Source organism: Hyperoodon ampullatus (genome assembly GCF_949752795.1).
Source record: "Hyperoodon ampullatus genome assembly, chromosome: 14".
Taxonomy (NCBI): domain Eukaryota; kingdom Metazoa; phylum Chordata; class Mammalia; order Artiodactyla; family Ziphiidae; genus Hyperoodon; species Hyperoodon ampullatus.
Window position 1 is genome coordinate 44,655,328 of NC_136927.1, and position 25,877 is coordinate 44,681,204.

The following is a 25,877-nucleotide window of genomic DNA, read 5'->3' on the forward strand; positions in this document are numbered from 1 at the left end:
ATGCGCTGCTCGGGGATGGCCTTTGGAGTTGTGCTGCTCCTGGCTGGTGAGTGGGGCTCCTCAAGGCTGGGAGAAGCCCTGTGGTGGGGTCTTGTTCAGCTCTCAGGAGGAGCTGAGGGAAGGAGAGAGGCCTGGTATCCAGTCTGGTTTGGAGGGAGGAATGGCCTGGAATCTGGGGAGGGGCGGGAGCTGAGCAAAGCTGAGGGAAGTGGGCTCGTGAGTGAGTTACGCTTGGGTGGAGGATGAGCTGCTCTCCACCTTTCCCACGGCCCCCCTCCCTCCCGTGCGGGCCCTGGAGTGGGTGCCGTGAGTGAAGGGAGTCTGCCCCAGCGCCCCTGGGAGGGGAAGCCATGAGGCAGCGGAAGACTTTGGACAGCACCTCCTTGGCCCTGCATGTCCCCCAAGTCTTGATTTCAGGCAGGCTGTCCCACTGCTGCCAAGAGAACAGTCCAGAAGTTGGCAACAGTATCAGGACCACATTCGTGTGTCATTTAAAAAATCACTTGGGTGTCAGTTGAAAATCAGATTTCACCCCCAAATCCCGATTTCCAGCTTTTCTTGAGAAATGGGAAGGTCTGGCTGCTCTGGGTACCTGAGCCTGGGAATGACTACCCCACTTTATTCTCTGGTGCTCATACCACCATCCCCAACTTCACTCTTTGATGTCACCTGCCCGGCTTCTGAGGCACCTGGGTCTGAGTCCCTTGGTATCCTGTTACTTGTCAGATCACAGGGGCCACTTTCAGGAACAGAATCACCCTTTGTGAGGAAGACATAGGATGTGAGGCTCCCCTGCATGTGGCCGCAGCAGGGTCCCAGCATCCTAAACATCTAGCCTCTTCCCAGAACCCCAGGGTTCAGGTGTCTGGACCCTCCCTGTCACTGCCTGGCCTGGTGCCTGACCTCCTTAAAGCTTCCCTACTCTTGGGGTTGGAGTCAACTCCTCAATCCAGAGACAGCTGGGCCTTCTAGGAGGAATGGGGAGGGCTTTTTCCAAACCCACCCCCGCAATTGCTTGCAGGAAAAAGCTCTTGAAATGTAGGGGGTCTTCCCTGAGGCTTTCTAGCTTAGCCTTTGGGAAGGGGGACGTTGATGAGTCAAGGTTGGTGAGAGTGAATTAGATTCCTGGCTGTGCCAGTGACTTGCTGTGCAGTTCTGGGTCAGTCATCAAATACTAAAGTCACCTGCTAAGGGCCAGGCACTGTCCCAGGCACCAAGACAAGAGAGATGTAGTAGTCCTTGCCCTCCTAGAGCCTGGCACCAGGGACGGGGACATGGAGAACACATAATGACAAGTAATTAATCTCAGAATTCTGTCTGTTCCCCAGTCTGGATCTTAGGGTCTCTGCATAACGAGAAGATGGGGCACGACAGTTTTTAAGTGGATGACCTGGGGGCAGTCCCAATATCCCTGGTGTAATTATTAATGGTGCCCCTTCCACTCTCAGAAGGTCCCAGTTTAGACAGTAAATGTACGGTCACTTTATCTTTAAAGAACATTCCTGATCTAAGCTACCAGGAGGTGACTGGCCTAATTTCAGATTGTGGATGTATTTGAAGTGTCCACGAGGGGACATTTCTCTGGATGGTTGCCCGTTGCACTGTGATTTGACTATTTTTGACGGAGGGTGAGAGATGGGAACCACACAGAAGGCAACCAGGAAACAAAGAAGGAAAGAATGCCCTTCTCCCGGGCAGGTGGGGAACCAAGGCTATGTGGGGTGGGGATCAAGACCCCAAGAAGTCTGGGGTCCAGAGGAGAAGGGGCTTCTCTGACTGTCCCTTTCACCTCCCCTTCCCGAATTCCTCAGTCCTGGCTTCTTATCATGGATTCAACTTGGATGTGGAGGAGCCCATGGTCTTCCAAGAGGATGGAGCCAGCTTTGGGCAGAGCGTGGTCCAGTTTGGCAGATCTAGGTAGGCTCCGCCCACTTCCCCAGCTCCACCCCCTTGGCCTGCAGGCAGGTGGCTGCATGTGGCAGCCCAGGAGGCTCCCTGGAGGAAGGGCAGCATGGGCGAGAAGCCTGTTCATGACATCACTGACTACTGACCCCTGGCATGAGCTGGGCAAGGACAGGGTCAGCCGTGCCCAGCCTGCCCAGTCCTTAAGGGTCTGTGCTGGCCCTGTGAGGATCCCCGTGCATGAAGGAGTGTGACACCAAGTAGCAAATAGGAAACACCAGGACAGGCAGAGAGGGAGGCACTGCAGAAGAAAGGGGGAAAAACTTTTTTCCAAGAACAAGAGACCCCGCATTTTTATTTTGCACTGGGACCAGCAAATTATGTACCTGCCCTGCCTCCAGAAGTGCACATTCTTGGGTCCCAGAGACAGGGACCCAAGGAGTTGAAGTCTGGGAGGCAGAAAAAGGGAGACCTCAAACCCAGGAGGGAATTCCAGGAAGACTTCACAGAGGAGGTGGCATTGGCAATGAGCCTGAGAGCACAGGACAGTTCACTTGGCCAAGAGGGAGCACACAGAAGTCACTGAGTTCTAAATGTACATCCCTCCTCCTTCCTCACCCTGCTGGCAGGCTGGGAATGTGGAAGCAAGTGCCAGGCGCCAGAGTTTTATTTTTTCTTTGTTCGTTTGTGTTGAAATATAACACAGAGACTGAAATGCACAAATCCAAAATCCAACTCAACGAATTTTTCTTATGTGTGTACCCAGGTAAACACCACCTAGATCAAGATGTAGAACCTCTCCAGCCCCCTCTCGCCTGGGTTCCCTTGGGACTCTCCTGATCACACAACACCGAACAAATCCAGAGAGAGCCTCTGTCCCACTTACCATCACCACCAATTTGTGTTGGGGCCCTATTTTTTTTTTTTTAAATGAATATAAAACTCTTGATTGACTGCTGTTCACCAGTATTTACAGTAAAGTAAATCATATATATTGTATGATATTCTGATTGCTACAAAGTTACTGTTTTTCCTCGTTTCTGCTGAGTTGTTACCCAAATACGAGAAGAGTGAGCCCACGTCTAAGGAATGGGTTGAGGTGAAGAAAAACATGCAGATCAATAGTCTAAGACTAAAAGTTTATTCACGCATTTGTGCCAGCAGGTCCCAAACGGCTACATCTCCAGCCATCTGATTCAGTTTCATCCTCAAGCCTTAGACAAACAGGGATTTCAGGTTTCCATAAAGAAATGGCTCTCTAGAAGGAATCTTTAAATGACAATTTAACAAGACTTGCTTGGCTAATTAGTTAAAGTACACTAGTATTTGTCTAGTTTCCTCATCTGAGTAGCGAGGTGGTTGGTAGTGAGAACATTTTTCCAAATTAAAAAATTCTCTCCTTTCAAGGAATTTTGCAAATAAATGGTTGCATTTATATGACTGCAGATATAGATGTGGCTTCTGATACAGCTGCTTAAAATGGTCCAATTTAAATTGTTTATCTTATATTTAAATTGTCCAATTAATTACAGAATTATCTATTTGGTTTCAAAAGCTTCGGGACATTTTTCCATTTTTTCTATTTGAGGCGACCTATTTCTTGGGTGGCTCAGAATGATGGCTCCTAGGAAAAAAATTGCACTGACCTGTGGTTAGGAAATGCTGTTTTTGTTCTGAATAGTATTATTTTGGCTGAATGTTAAAACACACACACACATACAACCCCCCAAACCATTTGTATACACAAACACACATATATTTATGTATACACACACACATACACAAACAAATAAACAAAAAGCCCAGCACGGCCTTTCAGCATACGTGGGTTAGACTCGGGCCCTGATTTTTAATAGCCTCACACGTGGCGGAAGCCAAGAGCTCCCCTCATGAAGTCTCACTTCCCCATGACACTTCTTCACCCGAAGCGCCTTGTGCCCCAACCCCCCCTGTGACTGTCTGTCCTGGTTGTGCCTCCAGACTCGTGGTGGGAGCCCCCCTGGAGGTGGTCGCAGTCAACAAAACAGGACGTTTGTACGACTGCCTGGCTGCCACCGGCTTGTGTCAGCCCATCTTGCTGAATAGTGAGTGACTCGCCCCAGGAATCAGGGCCTTCAACCCTCCTACACCAGACCGCCCCCTCCTCAGCCTCCTGCTCAGACTGTCCCCCCAAACGAGGGTGTGCCCTTGAGTGTGACCCTGTGTGTCTGACCTCTCAGCACCCCCAGAGGCCGTGAACACGTCCTTGGGCCTGTCCCTGGTGGCCTCCACCGATCTCTCCTGGCTGCTGGTGAGCGTTTCTGGGTGCCAGGAGGGGCCAGAGGAGGCTGGGGCTGGGCGAGAAGGAGGGGAAGTGTTCTGGGGGCCCCTCGCCCACACAGGCCTCTGTCCCCAGGCCTGCGGCCCGACCATGCACAGAGCCTGTGGGGAGAACATGTATGCAAAAGGCGTTTGCCTCCTGCTGGGCTCCCACCTGCAGGTCATCCAGACAGTCCCTGCCACCCTGCCAGGTAGGTCCCCTAGAGATAGCAGCTCCGTGTGGAGCACGTGCTGGCACTGCTCACGCGTGCAGAGCATGAAGCCTGGGTCTCGGCCTCTTGGGCCTCCTGTGTGCAGGCCCCTTCCCAGAGGCCTCGGCAAGCACAGGAGGGGCTGGGAGCATGGTCTGGCCTGGCAGGAGGGGTAGCTCATGGCAGGAGCCCTAAGCCGGCCAAACGGTAATGGCTCTGATGGGGCAGGAGGGAGTCCAGCTCTTGCAGGAGGCATGAGGGCCCTACATTTGCCAACAGGTACAGGGATGCCTCCTGGTTTCCAGAGGAAGGGCCTTGGGGGGGGGTGAAAATGTGTGGTGAGGACGATAGATCCAAGAATCCAAGAGGGAAGCAGTCCTGGGTCATTCACTGCTGAACTGCCAGGACCCCCCCAGACTCACTCTTCGCCTTCCAAGGGGAGCAAATGACCCGGCCATGGGGAGTGTGAGGCACAGTTTTGCAGCACTGATGTCATCCACAGAGAATGGTGACTGGAGGCCCTGCTGTGGCTTCTCTCTGAAAGTCTGTCTTTACAAGTTCATCTTCTGTGTCCTTGGGCAAGTGGCTTCTTTCCCTGGGCCTTAGTTTCCTCATTGGTAAAATGGAGCTTAATAATCGAGGTGGCTATTAGAATTAAAAAATTTAATACACATAAAGTGCTTAGACTCCTTTCTGGCACATGTATGTGATCGCCATTATGACTGATTTTCTAGCTGAAGATCATGTGTTCCGTCTAGGAGGAAGATACAGATAAACTGCCCCATCTTGGCATCAGAGAGAATAATGGGCCCCAAATGAGATCCAGGGACCACTCAAGGCATGATTTAGACCAGAGAAACCATGATGCCAGCCTTGGTGGGCTTTTAGCAGAAAGTAAAACAGCAGCAGAAAGAGCCCCCAGACCAAATTGTGAGAGCAGAGTCTATAGAGGGGACAGAGAGAGTGGAAAAGACTCTTGTGGGTACCATACCCCACCTGGGATGTCTGTGCAGCCAGACATTTACTAGATGGTAAATGTCTTTTCCTAGATGTTTCTGGGGCTCATGAGGTGGGATGCCTGATCAAAATGGGACACAGATGTGTAAAACTGGTCCAGACGAGGCAGGTTTGAATAGATTCGGCAAGACTGTGTGCCAGGCAGTACTGCGTACTGGGTTCCGGGTGTGCATCACCTTATAGCATCCTCTCAAGATCCCTGTGGAGGCCAGGATGATCCTCATTTTATAGAGAAAACTGAGGCTCAGAGAGGTGAGTTTCCACTTTAGGAAGTGGCGGAGCCCAGAGCTTGAGCCATCCTTGCCTGATTGGCTCAGTTCTTTTTCAGAAGGCCATTCAGCTACAGCCAGCTGCCTGCTATGGGAAGCCCAGTGGATGCAATAAAAGAAGCAAGAAACAGAAGTAACATTGCGAGGGTGCTGGCCCCAGGCCTAGTCTGAGAGAGCATGTGAGGGTGGTTTTGTGATGCAGCTAAAAATGTGGGCCCAAGTACAAGACGTGGTGGCAGGGAATGCCAGCTACCCAGCTGTTGGGGACAGATCAAGGGTGAGAAGGGGAGCACCTGAGGGCTTCTCGGCCTGCTGTGTCGGTGGCTGGATTTCCTGGTCTTCAAGGAAGCAGGGAGGGAAGTGATCTTCCATTTCTTCTGGGCACTGGTGATGTTGGTTGAGTAGGGGGGATGGGTGAGGAGTGAGGAGATGGGAGAAGGCATTTTTGCTTCAGTGCCCTGAGGCAGGGTACCACGGCTCAGCATCACACCTCAGAGCTGTGGTGGTCTGATCTCCCAGCACCCTGGGGCCAACACAGGATGTGGGGTGCCGGTGGAGGCATCAACCGGGTTTTGCACGCAGGCCACAAGCCCCTACGTAAGTCTGGGGACAACCTGAAATATTTTATTTGTTCATTTACGTATGATGTGTCTTTCCATTATGGTGTGGACTCCACAAGGGCAGGGACGAGATCTTTTTTAAAGCTATGGTCTTCAATCAGATTTCCCCAGAGATAGACTCTGAGGCTCACCTGGGAATGTTCTCGGGAGCAACCCTTATGAGAGTGTGAGGGAAGCAGGACTTGGCAGATGGAGAGGATGCACTGTGAGAGGCCTCAGCTGCCCCACGGAGAGCTCAGAGCATGGCCGGATATGTGTTGCCCGCAGGAGCAGGAGGTGACCTTGGGCAAGGCACCTCCCTTTTTTTTTTTTTTTTTTTTGCGGTAGGCGGGCCTCTCAGCGTTGTGGTCCCTCCCGTTGTGGAGCACAGGCTCCGGACGCGCAGGCTCAGCGGCCATGGCTCACGGGCTTGGCCGCTCCGCGGCATGTGGGATCTTCCCGGACCGGGGCATGAACCTGTGTCCCCTGCATCAGCAGGCAGACTCTCAACCACTGTGCCACCAGGGAAGCCCCAGGACCTCCCTTTTGAGTCGGGTGACACTTAGGGAGGAACTCTGCTGGGAGCCATCAACAGCCAACTTCCTGCAGCTGGGAATGAGCACCTCCATCCTGATGGGGGACAGGTCTTGGTGGCACACCTTAGCACCCGCTGCAGGTGTGTCCTTGGGCCTAGAACAATGCCTGGCATGTGGTGATGATGGTGATAACAGCTACCCCTTATGGGGTGCCAGGCCCTGTCTTAAGTACTTTATGTACATATTCATTCTTTTTATCTTTGCAATAATCCCATGTGGTAGGCACTACTATTACCCATTTTACAGATGGGGAAAACTGAAGCCCAGTGGAGTTATGTAACTTGCCTGCATTCACCACTAAGAGGTGGGCAGAGGTGGGATTCGAGCCCAGGCATGCTGGCTCCAGGATGCACATTCTGAACCACTTCGCTAAATTGCCTTCCACTGTGCCCCACAGTATCCCTGGTGGTGTATTCAATAAATATTTGTTGACTAAATGAGTGAGGAACCCACCCGGGCCCCACCCTCTACTTCTTCCTCCCCTTTTGTAGGCCTTGTAGGGGAGCAACAGGGATTCTGCTGAAGGGAGAAGGGGCTTGGGCAACAGATTTGGACCTCCTCAGTGGAGGGTGTCAGAAACTGGGTGGGCCAGGGGGCCTTGGCATCCCTACGCCAAGGATGGCCCCCTGGCTCTGTGGAGCAGAAAGGGTTTCTGGATCCCAGGAAGTGGCTGGGACCTGCCCATGCATTTCTGATTCCTCCCTCTCTCTCTGCAGAGTGTCCAAATCAAGAGATAGACGTTGTCTTCCTGATTGATGGCTCTGGCAGCATTGACCGAAATGACTTTAAACGGATGAAGAACTTTGTCAGAGCTGTGATGGACCAGTTCAAGGGCACTGACACACTGGTGAAGGCTGGGCCCCTGAGGCCTGGGGATTGGGATCAGGGAGGGTCTACCTTTGGGAAGGCCAACCTGGGAGGGGGCCTGGCATCGCTGGGGGCTGGCTCAGTGGACTTGTGCCATGAGGAGGCCAGGGTCCAAGGTCAAGGTATGGTCCCAGTGCAGGGCCAATTTGAGCCCTAACCTGAGGAGGTACCCCCATCACATGTACTATGTCCCCACATGCCACAGGAAATACAATGTTTTTGCTGTTTAAATACATTGAAAGGATTATCAAATCATCTTACTGTGAAATTTGACTGAAGGTAACTTGGTCAAATGATGATTTCTTTATTATGTTTTCCATGTAACTCACAATTTCTTTATTTTATTTCCCAGTAATCAGTGTGTGTGTGTGTGTGTATGTGTATATATATGTATATATATATATATATATATATATATATAAATTCTTGAGAAGCAAGGAAATATAACCTACAAATTGATTTCATTATTATAAATTTTTTTTAAAAAATCTAAGTTTAACAAATATTGCGGTTGGCAAGGCTATTCTTTGTAAACTATGAAAGAAACATTATTTGGTTTTGATTTTCCAGTTTTCTTTTGGGGCCATTTATTTTTTTCTGGGTCTCAGTATATATTTGTCGGGCCTCAAAACCACATGGAACATGGTTTGTAAATACAAAATTATTCCAAAATAAAAAACTTCTTAAAAAACAACTCCTGAGCCCCAGGGCCCTCTTCTTGGCCTTCACAGTTCTCGCTGATGCAATACTCAAACCTTCTGAAGACCCACTTCACCTTCAGCCAATTTCAGACCAGCCGGAGCCCTCAGAGCCTGGTGGATCCCATCGTCCAACTGAGTGGCCTGACGTTCACAGCCACAGGCATCCAGACAGTGGTGTAAGCTCCGCCCCATGCTGCCTGTGAATGAGCTGCTACCTCACTGCTACCACCTGCTGGGTCTGCACAGCCCTTCTTAGAGGCTGAGGGAGGCTCTGGGGAAAGGGGCTCACAGGGGAGCGAGGGGGCTGCTGGCAGAGTCCTCCCTGGAGTGTTTCTGGTCCAATCGCTCATTGTGATCCCCTGATCTAGGGCGGGACTCCTCTGCAGCGTGTTTCCCCTTTGCCTGGCTTTGGCTTGGCTGGACCCTGAGCCCACCTGGGCTTTGCTTCTCGGTTCCCATCCTGGCTCTCCGCTAGCTACCTGGGCCACCCTTGGAGTTACTGACTCTTTCTAAGTCTCAGGAAACTGTCCAATGAGGAAAAACTCACAACTTGGTTATAAGGATTAAGCGAGATAACATGAGTGAGGTGTTTCCGCACAAGAAGTGCGAGAGAAATGGTTGGGGATTTTCTCCAAAAAACGGTGCAGCTCCTCTTCACCTTCCTGGAAGGGACTCAGGAATTATTGCCAAGTGTCTTCTTTGTGCCTTTCTCTCCACTCAGCTCCCTTCATCCCTTCATCCTCTCATCCCTCATCCATTCAAGTCTCTATGTACCATGTGCCTGCCCAGCACTGGGGGCTAGGTGGTCCAGGAAGAAAATGGCTTAGGTGGTGGGACCACAGTGGAATGTGTGGTTCCCATGGGAAAACACTGGGTAGAATGTCTGGGATCCTTGACTTGCTGCACACCCTTGGGCACTGCCCTGGGGATGGTGCTGGAGAAATATTGAAAAAGGGATGATCTGTCCAAAGGCACTCTCTTTACTTTTGGGTGGCTTTTCTGCCTTGAACACTGACCTGTTGGGACTGGACAACCAGGAAGAAAACCTCTGTCCCTTGAGTTGAAAGTCACACAGGAGGGGCATCTTCCCCAGTCCCTAAAGCTCCTCCCAGCAGTGGGCGATGGGGTGGTTCTCATCAACATCCATCCTCTCCCATCACCTCCCTGCTCCCTAGAGCCAAGCCCAGCTCTGCCACTGACTGGGTTGTTGCTGTGTTTTTGTTTTTTTTTTTTCCTTTTAGAAGTTTCATTACAAAAAAGACAAAAAGGCAACAACACTAAGGAAAGTTTTGGAAAAAAAAAAAAGAAGCATTACCTACAGTTCCTCTAGCCAACCATCTCACAGTATTTTGGCAACAAGAAAGAATAAGTACAAATGAATAAATAAATCCTACTCTCAAAAAGCACAGTGTCGGGCTTCCCTGGTGGCGCGGTGGTTGAGAGTCCGCCTGCCGATGCAGGGGACACGAGTTCGTGCCCTGGTCCGGGAGGATCTCACATGCCGCAGAGCGGCTGGGCCCGTGAGCCATGGCCGCTGAGCCTGCGCGTCCGGAGCCTGTGCTCCGCAACGGGAGAGGCCACAGCAGTGAGAGGCCCGCGTACCGCAAAAAAAAAAAAAAAAAAAAGCACAGTGTCATTTCCATCCTTGTCTTTATTTAGACATATTTTATATAGTCACAATCAGGGCAGAAACTATTTTCATACTGCCATTTTTTTCCATCTGTTACATAAACCTGTTCCATGCTTCTTTACAGCTTTTATTGTTTTCCTTTGAAATGGCTGTGTAGTTTTCCACCAAGGGGCTGGGTCATGATTTGCTAAACCCCTTCCCTAACACGGGACATTTAGGTTGCTTCAGTATTATATTTGGCATGTGTATGTTATTTGGTGCATATGTGTGTGTGTGTGTTTATTCTGAGTTTGTAGAACTGCATGAACATATATGTTACATTTTTAATCATTTTAATCATTTAATCATATGTTTAATTTTTAATCATTTGTAATAGCTACCATAGAATTAATGCTTACCTATAGGCCAGTCACTATTGGAAAAGCTTCACCTCATTTGACCCTCAGAATAACCTGATACTATTTGTCTCAGTTATTTACTGCTGCCTGACAAACCACTCCCAAATTTAGTGGCTTAAACAACACCCCTTTTGTTACTACTTTTCATGATCCTGGGGCTCAGCTCTTCTCAGGCGGGGTCTCTCATGTGGCTGTGGCCATGTGGCATCTGAGGCTGGACTATGAGAGCTTCATTCACATGGCTGCTGCCTTGGCAGGATTGGCTGGAAGGCTGGGCTCAGCTGGGATGGCTGGGCCTCTCTCTTCATGTGGCTGCTCCATGGGGTGCCTCTAACAGGTTGGCTAGACTTCTCTCATGGCGGCTCAGGGCTCCGCAAAGTGCAAAAGCTACCAAGGTTTCTTAGGCCCATAACTGGCACAGGGTCACTTCTGCTGCATGCTGCTGATTAAAGGGAGTCACAGGCCAGGTTCAATACGGGAAAGGAACCAGGTGTGGCTCACTGGGGGCCATCTTTGGAGACCAGCTATGGCACAATTATTGCTCTCATCTTGCATGGAGAGAAGCAAAGGCACAGAGAGGTGAAGTAACTTGCCTTGTTGCCTCCTGGGAATGAGGTTCTGTAGTGGATGGAACTTTAGCAACAAGGAATATGAGTACCTTTGTTCTCAGTCTCACTAATTATTGTCGGTATGTATCCATGTCTTAACATACCTGAGTCTCAGGGTGCCAGGACTCCCCAGTCTTTCCAGAGGAGCTTCTAGTGCTGCAAATGATTTCTTCCCAGAATCTCAGTAGTAGAGTCACCCCCCCTTTTCTTCCTCGATAGGAAAGAACTATTTCACAGTAAGAATGGGGCCCGTAAAACTGCCAAGAAGATCCTCGTTGTCATCACAGATGGGCAGAAATATAAAGACCCCCTGAAATACAGCGATGTCATCCCCCAGGCAGACAGAGCCAACATCATCCGCTATGCCATTGGGGTGCGTCCCCTTCCTCATGGCTCCCCCAGACTCAGCCTGCACCTCCCCCAGGCAGAAGGGCTGGCGGGCTCCTCCTCCTCAGCTGCCTCTCTGCCACAGGTGGGAGATGCTTTCCAGGATCCCACTGCCAGGCAGGAGCTGAACATCATTGGCTCAGTGCCTTCAGAGGACCACGTGTTCAAGGTGGACAACTTTGTGGCACTCAGCAACATCCAGAAGCAGCTGCAGGAGAAGATCTTTGCAGTCGAGGGTACATGGGAAGTGACCTTGGGTCTCGGAATTGAAAGAGTCGTGACCCAGTTGTGCCCCTCAGTCCTGAAGGTTCATCCCGGCTCATAGCTCACCCAAAATTGTTCCCCAGAACCCAAGCCCCAGACCTCATTCTTCTCTTTCTGCTCTGAATCTTCATGGTCTCAAGGTCTCCGGGAGCCTGACTGACCTGTTTCCCCACAGGAACGCAGTCAAAGAAAAGTAGCTCCTTCCAGCACGAGATGTCTCAAGAAGGCTTCAGTTCCATCCTCACAACGGTGAGTGGAGTGTGTGCTTGATTAACGAGTATCAGGCACCACCCCTGTGTTGGGAGCTGGGAACCAGAATAAACAAGAACGCAGACCTTGTCCTCAAGCTCACCACCTAGTCCAGGAGAGACACACAGGCAGTGCATGTAGGTACAGAGAACAGGATAGCGGAGGTTCCTGCTCTCCTGGATCGCATAACTAGTGGGAGGAAGTGACAAACAACAAACAAATGAAAGACTTTCAGATTGTGCTAAGCATTGGGATAGAGAAAGAGAGGTGTCAGAGGAGGCCTAAGGAGTAACAGCTGAAGCTGAATGATGAGAAAGGGCGAGGCCTGGAAACATACGGTGACAGATTGCTCCAGGTAGAGGAAAAAGCAAGTGCAAAGGTCCTGAGTCAGGAACAAGGTTACTGCACTAGAGAGATAGAAGGGCCAGCACAGCTGGAGCAGAGTGAGCTAGGGGCAGCATGGAGAGAGGGTGGGAGAGATGGGAAAGACCAGCCCATGCAGACCAAAGAAGTGACAATATAGACACACAATTGTCTGAAAGTAGATGTGTGTTCAAAATATCCAGAGGGATTTGCTTCAGAATAATTTTGAGGGCAATTGAGGGGGACGTAGACGTGGAACAAGGTTTGTCATGAGTTAATCACTGACGCTGGGTCACGGGTTCTTATGGGTTCATTACACATTTCTTTCGACTTTTGTATATGTCCTAAATTAGCCATAATCAAAAGTTTGAAAAGGCAATAAGCATTCAGAGGAGGAAATGCCAATCGCTTCCTGAGGGAGCCAAGGAAGACCTCGCAGAGGTGACTTAGAGGTTGACTCTTCCAGAGAGATGAGCTGCGTCCCAGAAAGAGGAGAGAGGAGTGTCCAGGCCAGAGGCTCGGTGTATTTTGGAACAGAGTGTCACTCCACAGGCTCGATTGGGAAGGATCCTAAATGCCACCCTCAGGAGCTTGGGGACAGTGAGCCACCTTGGTTTGTCAGCAGGATGGTGGCTGCACGTTTGGGTTGGAAGAAACCCAACTCTGGGGCAGTAGATGAAACAGAGGAAAGCAAGCTAGGAGGCAGGAAGGGCAGTGGGTGAGAGGCGCTGGGGTGACCGTGATGGCGGCAGTGGGGACGGACTGAGAGATGTAGGAATCAGGGACACGGAGGCTGCTGGTGAGAGCTAGGGAAGAGCAAAGAGAATTCCACATGATGGGCGGAACCATTGGCAGCCATTGCTTCGGAATAGGCTATCCTCTTCTTCTTCCCACCTGCTCAGCCCTGGAATCCTTTCCTCCCAGGATGGACCAGTTCTGGGGGCTGTGGGGAGCTTCAGCTGGTCTGGAGGTGCCTTCCTGTACCCCCCAAATAGGAGCCCCACCTTCATCAACATGTCTCAGGAGCACGCGGACATGAGTGACTCTTACCTGGGTGAGGCAAGGCTGTGGTCGGAGGGCCGAGCGGGAGACGGGCTGCCTGGGAAGAGCAGGGGCCCAGGGGTGGGGAGTGGAAGCCTCTGTGCTGAGGCCTGGTCCCCCTAGGTTACTCCACAGAGCTGGCCGTTTGGAAGGGGGTACACAGCCTGGTCCTGGGGGCCCCCCGCCATCAGCACACCGGGAAGGTTGTCATCTTCACCCAGGTGTCCAGGCAATGGAGGCCGAAGGCTGAAGTCACAGGGACCCAGGTTGGGTGTGGAGGAGGCTCTCCAGGGGCAGAGAGGGAGATGAAGGGGGTGCGGGGCCCAGCAGGGAGGGGCCGGTATCTGGGGGGAGGCGGGACCTGGCCCAGAGCGGATGCAGGGGTAGGCAGGATGACTCCACGCTCTGCCCTCCAGATTGGCTCCTACTTCGGGGGCTCCCTCAGCTCCGTGGACGTGGACAGAGATGGCAGCTCCGATCTGGTCCTCATCGGGGCCCCCCATTACTATGAGCAGAGCCGGGGGGGCCAGGTGTCCGTGTGTCCCTTTCCCCGGGGGGTGAGTGGCTGATGAGACCCAGGCTGGGTGGGGTCTGGGTGTGGAGGGGTCGCCTGGGGTGGGACCTGACACTGTTTTTGTTCTGCAGAGGGCTAAGTGGCAGTGTGGTGCTGTCCTGCGAGGGGAGCAAGGCCACCCCTGGGCCCGCTTTGGGGCAGCTCTGACGGTGCTGGGGGATGTGAACGGGGACAGGCTGACGGACATGGCCATCGGGGCCCCGGGAGAGCAGGAGAACCGGGGTGCTGTCTACCTGTTTCACGGAACCTCGGGACTGGGGATCAGCCCCACCCACAGCCAGGTGAGGCCCCTCTGCCTTCAGCCTCTTCTGTTCACCTCCTCCCCCCTGTCGTCAATTCACCTGATGCTGCCACCTGTCACTGGCCTCGGCAGTGACCATTCCCTTCCTCCTTTTAGTGGTTTAATTCCCCCAGGCCCAGCTAAGCACAAATTCTCTTTTCTCTCCTTTGACTCCAGACTTCAAACTGTGTGGGCAGCTTAGTAGTTAAGAGAGCACAGGCCCCAGGTCAAATGCCTGACCAGCCCTGTGAGCTGCGTGGTCTCAGGCAAGTGACCGATTTAGCCTCTGTGAGCCTTGGTTTCCTTCTATGAAAGGATGAGCAAATTCTATTGGCTTCTTGTAAAGATAACTCAGTGAGAGCACTAAGCACTCCATTCCTCAAATATTTATGAATGAACATACGTAATTTATGAATCAACGTGTAAACGATGAATAAATGAATCTATTATGCTCCCATCATTACGCTTTGATTTTGTCATTAACCTGCACCTTCGTGGTCCTCATTGGACCAAAAGTGTTCCCCTCTCTGCCTGTGGACTGTGGGGTCCTCACTTTGCTTGCTCTCCACTCCTCCCCACTCTTCAACTTCTCTACTCAGTGTCCTTTCCAAATCTTTCTTCTCCAACCTTTCCAATCCCCTTTCCTTGACTTGCACTTCTTTTGTCCTTCCCTGGCCAGCGGATTGCAGGCTCCCAGCTCTCCCCCAGGCTCCAATATTTCGGGCGTTCACTGAGCGGAGGTCAGGACCTCACCCAGGATGGACTGGTGGACCTGGCCATTGGGGCCCAGGGACACGCGCTGCTGCTCAGGTGACAACTCCCTTACTCCCCCCTTGCCTGCCCCTTGTGTCTGATTCACTAAGCTGCCCCCTCCCTTGTTCTCCTTCTGGGGGCCAGAGGCCCATCCTCAGCCCCTCATGCACCCTCAGGAGCTTGCCGGTGCTGAATGTGGAGGTGGCTATGAGATTCACGCCGCCAGAGGTGACAAAGTCTGTGTACCAGTGCTGGGAAGAGCTGCCCACCGCCCTGGAAGCTGGGGACGCCACAGTCTGTCTTACTATCCACAAAAGCTCACAGGACCAGCTAGGTGAGTTTCCTCCTGGTAGACCCAGACCCTCACTGTCCCCGAGAGGCCCCCAGCCCTATATCCTCAGGACAGAATGAGCTCAGGAACCCAAATCTCACCTCCATGTCCACCCAGCTATCCTCCTCCCTCTCTCTTCCCACACCCGGGCCTCTAGCTTCTGTCTCCAGGACACATCTGAGGTCTGCCCTCTCCACCGCCTTCCTCAAGGACATGGCTTCTCCTTCCCACCCACTCTGAGCTGTGCCCAGGGCTATTCTTGCACGCCCCCTCCCCTCTCCACAGGGAACTACAGCGATTGGTCCTAAACACTGCTTAACACCCCTCAACCACCCCCTTCTTGCATTTATAAAGACCAGAAGTTTTGCCCACAATGACCCTATGATTTGGTCCCTCTCTGCCTTTCTAGCCTCACCTTGTCCCCTTCCCCCCTACGCCATACACATTTTTTTTTTTTTTTTTTTGGCCTGGCCACGTGGCTTGCAGGATCTCACTTCCCCCATCAGGGATTGAACCCAGGCCCTCAGCAGAGAAAGTGCAGAGTCCTAACCACTGGACCTCCAGGGAACTCCTTTTTAATTAATGTGCCAACCTCCCTCTCCCTTCTGGTCTTAGCCACTATTCCCAGAGTCTGGGATTTTCCCCTCCCTGCTTTTCACCTGACTCCTGTTCATCCTCCAGGTCGGAGCTCAGACAAGGCCCATCCAGGAAAAGCATCTCTGACCCCCAGTCTGAGTTAACAAGCCCTCCTGGGTACCACTGAGGATCCCACCCTTGCATGGATCTCGCTGTGATGTTATGTCCTATGTACTGGTCTCTGTTTCTAGGCTGTGAGCTTATGAGGGCAGGGACCATAATTCTCCACCTTCCCCACATGTATCCCCAGCACCTGGTACAGTTCATGGCCCACAGAAAGTGCTCAGCAAGTCTTTATTGCATGAAACAATGAAAACAGAACATTTGCGCTTCTCTCACTTTCTGTCTTCCATTCCCCCTTCTGCTTCAGGTGACGTCCGAAGCTCTGTCGTGTACGATCTGGCATTGGACCCAGGTCGTCTGATTTCTCGTGCCATTTTTGGTGAGACCAAGAACTGGACTTTGACCCGAAGAAAAACCCTAGGGCTGGGAGAGCACTGTGACACCATGAAGCTGCTTCTACCAGTGAGGACGTTGTGTTCTGGGAAAGGGAGAGGGAGGAAGGAGCCCAAGGCTAGCCTCTGGCATCTCCACTCCCTGCTGAGTGAGATGGGAAGGGTGGGAGCCTGCAGCTGGAGAGGGGAAAGTTGGGCCTGGGGAACCTGGCTCCACAGCGTGGATGGGGTGCTGTCTGGACAGCGGGGCATGGATGCAGTGGAGGAGAAGCTCGAGTAGTAGTAGCAAGTAAGGAGGAGAGCAGGTTCTTGAATGCCCCTTCTCCCTCAGGACTGTGTGGAGGACATGGCGAACCCCATCATCCTGCGACTCAACTTCTCCCTGGTTGGGGAGCCCATCTCCTCATCTCAGAACCTACGCCCTGTGCTGGCTGTGGACTCACAGGACCGCTTCACTGCTTCTGTGAGTCTTCCAATGAAGTCCCGGGGATGTGCTGACTTTCACTGTGTCTCCATGTGCTTAAGAGCCTACGGTGGCTCCCAGCAACCACTTCAAATCTAAAATGCTTCCACCCAGTTCCCACAGCCCTGCCCAGCTTGGATTCCTACACACATCCCAGCTGGTTATCCACTTCACTCCAACATAAACTCTCTGGTTCTCATTCTGCAGACCCTTCCCAACTTTTCTCATTTCTATCTCTGTGCCTTTGTCCATGTCATCTTCCTTCCTTCCTCCCTTCCTTCCTTCCTTCCTCCCTTCCTTCCTTCCTTCCTTCCCTTCCTTCCTTTCTTCCTTCCCTTCCTTCCTTCCTTCCCTTCCTTCATTCCCTTCCTTCCTTCTTTCCCTCCCTCCTTCCTTCCTTCCTTCCCTTCCTTCCTTCCTTCCCTTCCTTCCTTCCCTTCCTTCCTTCTTTCCCTCCTTCCTTCCTTCCTTCCCTTTCTTCCTTCTTTCCTTCCCTTCCTTCCCTCCTCCCTTCCTTCCCTTCCTTCTTTCCTTCCTTCCTTCTTTCCTTCCTTCCTTCCATTTTCACATTACAATTCCCTTATTCTTTCAGAGGAGGCACTGTCAAGTGATCATAGGTACCTGGAACTGCTCATAGCATTCCTAGTAAGGGCACATAATAAACAGATTAAGACACTGTTTGGCAGTTGATTTTTATATCCTTCCCACATGCCATATTTCTTCTTTGGAAAACATTGCCTTCTCCCCACCTCGAAGATCTCCTCTAGTCCCCAAAGCCCCAGTCTGATCTCCCTCTCTTTTGAACACTACACTCAGCATCTGTCACCTCTTCTCTGGCCTCCTGTTGTGTCATGGTGATGCCATGCCAAATATCAGGTGACTGGACTCATAGCAATCTGTGTCTACTTCTGTGGCTCCTTTGGTATTGAAGGTTCCTTGAGTGCAAGAACCATGTCTAATTCACCTGTAGTTCCCACCTTTCCTGACCCAGAACCTGTCCCATTATTGACAATCTATAATGTTTGTTGAATGGTTGTTCCAGTGTGAGTTGGATTTGACTCCTCAGCTAAGCTTTCTGTTCCTTGAAGCCAAGGATCTTGTCTTATCTTCCCTTTATATTCTAACTGCCCCTCCCTCATTGCCCTACTTGCCAGTGTTTAGCACAGGTGCTGAGTGCAGGGTGGGTGCTAATATTCAATGTCGATGAGTGCTCCTAATGAGGGGATTGGAGATGGATTAAGACATGGATGGGAAGAGAATATACTGTTTTGCTGCAGCTCCCCTTTGAGAAGAACTGTGGGCAAGATCACCTTTGTGAAGGGGACCTGAGTGTCAGCCTCAGCTTCTCAGGGTGAGTGAGCTCTATCTACTTTCATAGCCAGACACTCAAGCTTTTGGGTCTCCCATCCTCATAGGATGAGAAGTCCTTATGTTTCCCTTTGGCTCTCCTTCTAACAAAGAAATGCTTTTGATTGGAAGGTTATCAGCCTGTAGCTCATGAGTTCCCACAGCCCTGCCCCTGCCCCTGATTCAATTCCAATCTACTTCCTTGAGTCTCTGTCCCACTCTTGTCCTTCCTCGTTCAGCCTGCAGACCCTGGTGGTGGGGAGCTCCCTGGAGCTCAATGTGACAGTGACCGTGTGGAATGAGGGTGAGGATTCCTATGGAACTGTGATCAGCTTCTACTATCCAGCAGGGCTGTCCTATCGACGAGTGTTAAGAATCCAGGTAAACAGCTCCCTTGGGCTCTAGTGGCTAGGACCTTTCTCCTGCTCTGGGTTACAATAGATTCCTCTTAATTTCTTCTATAATGAAATATAAACACACACACACACACACACACACACAAGTGCATAAGGCATATGTATAGTTTAATGACTAACTATTAAGCAAAAGTCTATGCAGTTAACATCCAGGTCAAGAAATAAAGCACTGCTAGCACCTCCAGAAGCCCTTTCACTATGTGCCTTTCCTCATCCTAATCTCACACTCTTCCCAAAGGTAATCACTATTCTGACTTTGCAATGATCAATTCCTTGTATTTCTTTATAGTTTTACCACCCATAAATACATCCCTAGATAATACTGTTGGGTTTTGCCAATATTTGAACTTTATATGAATGGAGACATGTTGTATGCTCCTTTTTTCCTGCAAGTTTTAAATTATAGTTGATTTACAATCTTATATTAGTTTCAGGTGTACGACATAGTGATTCAATATTTTATACATTATACTCCATTTAAAATTATTATAAAATATTGGCTATTTTCCCTGTGCTGTATAATATATCCTTGTATCTTATTTATTTTATACACAGTAGTTTGCACCTCTTAAACCACGACCTGTATCTTGCTCCTGCCCCCCTTCTTCTCCCCACTGGTAACCACTAGTTTATTCTCTAGATCTGTGAGTCTGTTTCTGTTTTGTTATATTCATTCATTTGTTTCATTTTTTAGATTCCAAATATAAGTGATAACAATGTTGTATGTTTTGTGTCTTTCTTCTTTTCTTCAATATTATGCTTGTGAAATTCATCCATGTTGTTGCTTGTGGCTATGGAATATTTTCACTGCTATTTAGAATCCCTTTGCATGACTAAATCACAATTTATTTACCCATTCGATGATCGATGGTCATTTGAGTTGTTTTGATTTTGGCCATGACTATTCTTGAACATGTATCCTGGTGCCCCTACACATAATATTTGGAAAGTATATACCACATGTGGAATTGTTGGATCATTGGCTGTGTGTATCTTCAATTTTACTAAGTAAAGCCAAACCATTTTCACCTATTTACACTTCCATCAGCAACGTATGAGAGTTCCTGTGGCTTTACATCTACCCCAACACTTGGCATTGTCAGACTTTTAAATTTTTGTTGATCTGGTGGGTGAGTAACGATATTTCTTGCAGTTTTAATTTGTATTTCTCTAATGAGGTTGAGCAACTCTTCATTTGGACTTCTTGGTTGTTTGGATTTCTTCTTTTAGGAAGTGCCTGTCCAACTCTTTTTCTTATTTTTCTACTGAGTTGTCCATTTTTTCTCATTGAGTTGTAAGATCTCTTTGCATAGTCTGGTTACTTGTCCTCTTCCAGTTATATGTGTTCAAATATCTTTTCCATTCCTACTGCTTGTCTTTTCAGTCTCTTTATAGCATCTTTTAATAAATAGATGGTCTAAATTTGGTTGTGGTTGATTTTTATCAAAATTTTCCTTTGTATTTGTGTTTTATGTGTGTATCATGTTTAAGAAATATATCCCTACTCCAAGGTTATATATAAAGACATTCCCTTATATTATCTTCTAAAATATTTCTAATTTTGCCTTTTCACACTTGAGTCTTTTATTCAGTCAGGATTTATTCTAATGTATGGAGTGAGGTAGGGATCCAGTATTTGTTTGTTTGTTTATTTTGTATGGGCCAATTTTCCCAGGACCATTTACTGAAAACTTGTCATTTCCTCTACTGCTTTGCAATGCCACCACTCTTATACATCAAGCCCATATATACATGTGGGTAAATTTTTAAAAATTCATTCTCCTCCTCTGGAAGCAACCCCATCAGCGTCCCCTGCGCCTGGCATGTGAGGCAGTGCCCACTGGGAATGAGGGCCTGAGGAGCAGCAGCTGTAGCATCAACCACCCCATCTTCCAAGAGGGCACTAAGGTCAGAGCTTCCCCCAATCCTCATCACTCTTCTCCCTCGTCCTGGCCCATTTCCTTCCCTCACTCCACCATGGCCTTCCCTATCCCCAACCTTTCTTTCTTCCTCCCTCAGGCCACCTTCATAGTCACATTTGATGTCTCCTACAAGGCCACCCTGGGAGACAAGTTGCTTTTGAGGGCCAATGCAAGCAGGTGAGCCCTGGCCACATATGGTGTGTCCCTCCCTCTCCTTTTTCATGCCCCAGCCAGAAACTCCTCTCCTGGATTCCTTCCCAACCAGTCACCCCTCTCTCCCTCCAGTGAAAATAATAAGCCTACATCCAACAACACTACCTTCCAGCTGGAGCTCCCAGTGAAATATGCTGTCTACACAGTGATCAGCAGGTACTTAATCCCTGGCCCTCCCCTTGGACCTTCCTCCAAGCCTAGTACCTCCCCCTGCAGGCCAGCCTGCTCTTTTGAGGATGGGTATCTAAGCTAGCCACTCTGATTCTCCACATGGCGATTCTTGTGACCAGCCATATATTTATACCATAGCACCATATCCCACAATTCTTGGTTCTTCTCTGACGAACTGACCTGCTGGTGGGACACACATACCTTGTCACCACTGTGTATCCTCTTCTCTCTCTCCAAGATACAGGCTTCCTTTAACATGAAGCCAATTCCAGCCTTTGTGCTAAACACGAATATGCTGAATTGAAGCTACTAGATTAAGACTCAGGCTTTTCTGAGCACTCTGAAGTGGGGAGCTTGTGCCCAACAGGATATGGTCTGTCACCACATAGAGTGAAGAGAAGGTCAGGTTTTCACAAAAGTCAGAGGAGAGCAGAGATGTGAGAAACTGTTGAGACGGTTTTTAAGAGCCCAGGGCTCAGCAGGCTACAGGAAAGGCAAGTGTAGGGCTGCTGCTCTGGGTTCTAAAGGTTGGGGAAGGGGCCAGGCTGGGAGCAGGACAAGGAGCCCCAGCCACCTGGCTAAATTCCAGAGGCTTTAGAGTTGATCAGAAGCTTATAATATTGCCATGGGACAGAGTTTGCTGCTGCTGCTGCTGTGCTAATTTTTAGGGGAACTAGAGAGGGGGTTCAGGCAGTGTCATTGCCCTTCCAAATTCCATGTGTGAATTTCCCCTTCTATCCATGGGAAAACACTGAAATTTACAATAAGAGCTTACAGTCATATATACTTACGATATGCCAGGCCTTGTTTTAAGCACTTTACAGGTATTTACATTTATTTAACCACTCTATTAGCTCTGTGATATTGTAAATTTATTTATTTATTTTTGGCTGGTTGGGTCTTCGTTGCTGCACATGGGCTCCCTCTAGTTGCGGCGAGCGGGGGCTACTCTTCGTTGCAGAGCGCGGGCTTCTTATTGCGGTGGCTTCTAATGTTGCGGAGCACAGGGCCCAGGCACGCGGGCTTCAGTAGCTGTGGCACGTGGGCTCAGTAGTGGTGGCTCGCAGGCTCTAGAGCGCTGGCTCAGTAGTTGTGGTGCACGGGCTTAACTGCTCCGCGGCATGTGGGATCCTCCTGGACCAGGGCTCGAACCCGTGTCCCCTGCACTGGCAGGCGGATTCTTAACCACTGCACCACCAGGGAAGTCCCGATATAGTTATTGTTATACACCTTTCTGCCAACAAGGAAATCCAGAGGTTTTTACCCCTGTCATTCAGCTGGTAAGTGGCAGAACAAGGAATCAAACCCACGTGGTTTGGCTCCAGAGCTGTGCCCATGGCCATATACTACATGCTTCTCCAAGGATTGGAGAAGCTGAGTGATTTACTCAAATTTGAAAAGAGGTTTAGAACTGGAAGATTTTAAGGTGGGAAAACTGAAGCAGAGAGAGAAAGGGGTAGGATGGGGAGCAGCGAGGAAGGCTAGTATACTAAGTGGAAAAATAGATTTTAATATTCATGGCACTGCTACAAACCTCATCACAAGTCTGTTACAGGCATTATTGTTAGCATCTCCGTTTTCAAGAAGAAAAAACTACAGGGGCCCAGAGAGGTTAAGGAATTTGCCTTAAGTTACTCAGGTAGGAAGTGGTGGACCTGAGATGTGAACCCAGGTGGTCTGGCCTATATGCTTAATCACCAAGCTGACAATCACATTGGTGGGAAAACTGCGGGGCCCATGGAGTTTCTGTAGGGCTGGCCTGGCTTCTGTACACTAGTTACTGGTGAAATCTGCAGGTCCCTCTGCTTGTTTGCCTGATTCCACTGAGCCCTTAGATGTTAAACCCTGGGAAGACAGGGATTATGGCTTGTTAACAGTTGAATCTCCAGAGTCAAGCACACAGCCTGGCAGATGATGAATGTTAACTAAAGGAGGCCATGGATGGATGGACGGATGGATGGATGGATGGAAAGAAAGCCACCTGCAGCCTGGGACATTTATGTCCACTCTGTGGGCTTGTGTCCACACACCATCTTTCCTCCCAATTACTTAACTGTCCCAGGAGAGCTGGATCTATTTTCTTCATTCCCATTATGGAAGGGCTTGCACCCCATCTCCAGGCCTTGGTTCCCTCAAGTCCCCTTAGGTTTATTTGCTCTGGCAGCTGCCTCTGCAAGCATTACGGGAGGCCAACCGTGTACCTAGTAGAGAAAGCAATGGGAACGGCTTTTTCCCATGGGAAATGTTCAGACATCATGAGAGGTCATGTTCAAGTTGGGACTTTAAGTGAAAATTTCCAGAAGGGGAGTGGGTAAGGACATTCCAAGCAGGAAAAAAAAGAGCTTGAGCAAAGTCATGGGGAGGGGAAAGGGCCGGGGTCTCAAGGGACAAGCTAGCAGTTCTGCGGGACGAGGGAAAAGGCCACGAAGGAGAGGAGCTGAAGCTGAGGCTGCACAGTCACATCATCTCTCCCCTGGGTCATCTGCTGGGCCCAACAGAGGCCTCAGCAGCAGGCTGGTGTGCAACTGAGGATGGTCCCGGGTGTGTTTTTCACCAACAAGCCCTCTCTCTCTCCAGGCAGGAAGAATCCACCAAGTACTTCAAATTTTCAGCTTCTGACCAGAAGAGCAGAAAAGAAGCCGAGCATCGATATCATGTGAGAGGCCAGGGAATATCCACGTCTGTCCCTCCCATGTGAACGTAGGAAGCTGGTGGGCAAGGATGGAGAGGAGTCGAGGGCTGAAGCCAGGAAAGGGGGAGGGGGATTTGGGATGCTCCAGGGACCACAGTAATGTTTTGTCTCTATTTTCTGCAGGTGAATAACCTGAGTCAGAGAGATCTGGCCATCAGCATTCATTTCTGGGTCCCAGTCCTGCTGAAAGGTGTGGCTGTGTGGGACGTGGCTATGGTGGCCCCTTCACAGGTGCCTGCCTGCCTTCTGTCACTCTCCAGGGTCTGATCGCACAGTGCCTCACACCCTCTCACCAGTGGACTGTGGATCATTCTATGGCATTCCTCTCTTCCTAGAGTCTCCCCTGTGTGTCAGAGAGGGAACCTCCCCAGCAACCTGACTTCCAGACCCAGATTCCAAGCAGTCTCGTGCTGGTGAGAAAGATCCCATCACCGTAGAACGAGCTAGGAGCTGGGGGATCCAGGGAAATGTACTGTTAGCTGTATCACCATGTTTACGTTCTGTGATTGTCCATCTATTCCCCACCCCAAATATGATAGATTTCATTTTCTCTTGTGGTTCCTCCTTAAGTGAAGACCCTCCTCAGTTTCATTCCTCTCCTGTCCCCAGGACTGCTCCATTGCTGACTGCCTGAGGTTCCGCTGTGACATCCCCTCCTTCCGCGTCCAGGAGGAACTTGACTTTATTCTGAAGGGCAACCTCCGCTTTGGTTGGGCCAGCCAGGTGTGTCCCTTCCCAGACTCAGGTGGGGCCTGATGTGTCTGTGCCCACCTCAAGCCACGGTGTTTCTCTAACCCCGAGCCCTCCCCAGAGCTAGTTCCCAGCCCTCCCCTTCTTTTTTGCAGACTTTGCAGAAGAAGATATTGGTCGTGAGTGTGGCTGAAATCATTTTCAACAGATCCGTGTATTCCCAGCTTCAAGGACAGGAGGCATTTTTGAGAGCCCAGGTAGTGACCATGTGGTAGGCAGTGACCAGGCTGATCAGAGGGCTCCTGATGCTAAATCTGTGATGCTGGGTGGGGGGCTTGCAAGCCTGGAGGGAGGAAGGATGGAGGTCCCTAGGCAGGCAACTGTTCCTAAGCCCATGAGTGCTTCTGTGTCTCACCCCTTGGAGCAGAGCCTGATGAAGAAAGGGAGGGAGTTAAAGATTGGGAAACCGGGAGGAGTCTGGAACAGCAAGAGGCCTGATACTTTCTGATCCCCAAATCAGGTGGAGATGGTGCTAGAAGAGTATGAGGTCTATAACCCCATCCCCCTCATTGTGGGCAGCTCTGTGGGAGGACTGCTGCTGCTGGCTCTCATCACAGCTACACTGTACAAGGTGAGTGCTTTCACCTCACTCTTGGCACCACCAGCATCCAGCCCTGGCCCTCCCACAGACAGGATGGTATAGCAGCAAGAACTCAGACAGTGAAGTCAGGCAGGTCCGGGTACACATTCTGGCTTTTACTTGCTGTATAATGTCAGGCAAGTTGCTCAACCTCTCTGAGGCTCTTTCGTCATTTTCGAAATGAAATAATGCCTACATCATAGAGTGACTGAAATGAGACAAACATGAGGCCAGGGAATGCAGAATCTTTGCTTTTCTGCTATGGATGATGTGTACAGCTACTGAGCTGGGCACAGAGAAGACGCTCAGTATGTGATATATGTTGTTCACATAAGTGTTCTGGCACACAAATACAAGTCAGTTTGGTTTCCTTCTTCTGTCTCAGCTTCTTCCTACTCCCAACTTCCTACCCTCCCCTCTGATCCAGATTTTCTGATTTATTTCCCCTCATAGTGTGGCTTCTTCAAACGTCAATACAAAGAAATGATGGGTGACAACACTGAAGACAGTGCCACATTCAATGGGGAGTATCTCAGCTGTGAGGCCCCCAATCAGCCTTCGTCCTAAGAATCCACTTTCCCATTTATCTCTACCCCCGTGGGCTGACTTCCATGGGAATAACTTCCGTGTAGATCTGGACTGGCCTGAGCAACTTGCCAGGTGCTAAGTCATCTTCCCAAGGCATTGAAAGGTTTTTATATTTTTACATATCTACCAGACTTCTTCAGTGATGACCCACTTTTTACAGAAGCGGGCATGATGCCAGCATGAATTCTCATATGTATAAGAACTGTCACATTAAATGAGGATGTTTATAACACAGTTTCCTTGTATGAAAGAGCTCTAATCTAGGGACCTGAATGCTGTTCTAGTAAGGGGGGAGGGGCGGCTTG

General features: G+C 50.1%; 1 protein-coding gene across 1 annotated transcript; it reads left to right on the forward strand.

Annotated features, from left to right (window-relative positions):
* Positions 1–25,551, forward strand: ITGAD (integrin subunit alpha D; the record flags this gene model as incomplete). The annotated part of the gene is made up of 30 exons (XM_079719048.1): positions 1–46; positions 1,812–1,917; positions 3,883–3,986; positions 4,122–4,192; positions 4,298–4,412; positions 7,610–7,740; positions 8,492–8,637; positions 11,317–11,470; positions 11,570–11,720; positions 11,924–11,997; positions 13,285–13,414; positions 13,525–13,667; positions 13,818–13,958; positions 14,047–14,256; positions 14,935–15,065; positions 15,185–15,342; positions 16,346–16,500; positions 16,762–16,893; positions 18,171–18,244; positions 18,480–18,621; positions 20,451–20,564; positions 20,676–20,755; positions 20,864–20,947; positions 23,540–23,618; positions 23,778–23,885; positions 23,990–24,067; positions 24,264–24,377; positions 24,500–24,601; positions 24,865–24,975; positions 25,438–25,551. 30 exons carry the CDS (start codon positions 1–3, stop codon positions 25,549–25,551), a joined length of 3,498 nt encoding a protein of 1,165 aa, XP_079575174.1.
* Between the last annotated feature and the right edge of the window lie 326 nt (positions 25,552–25,877).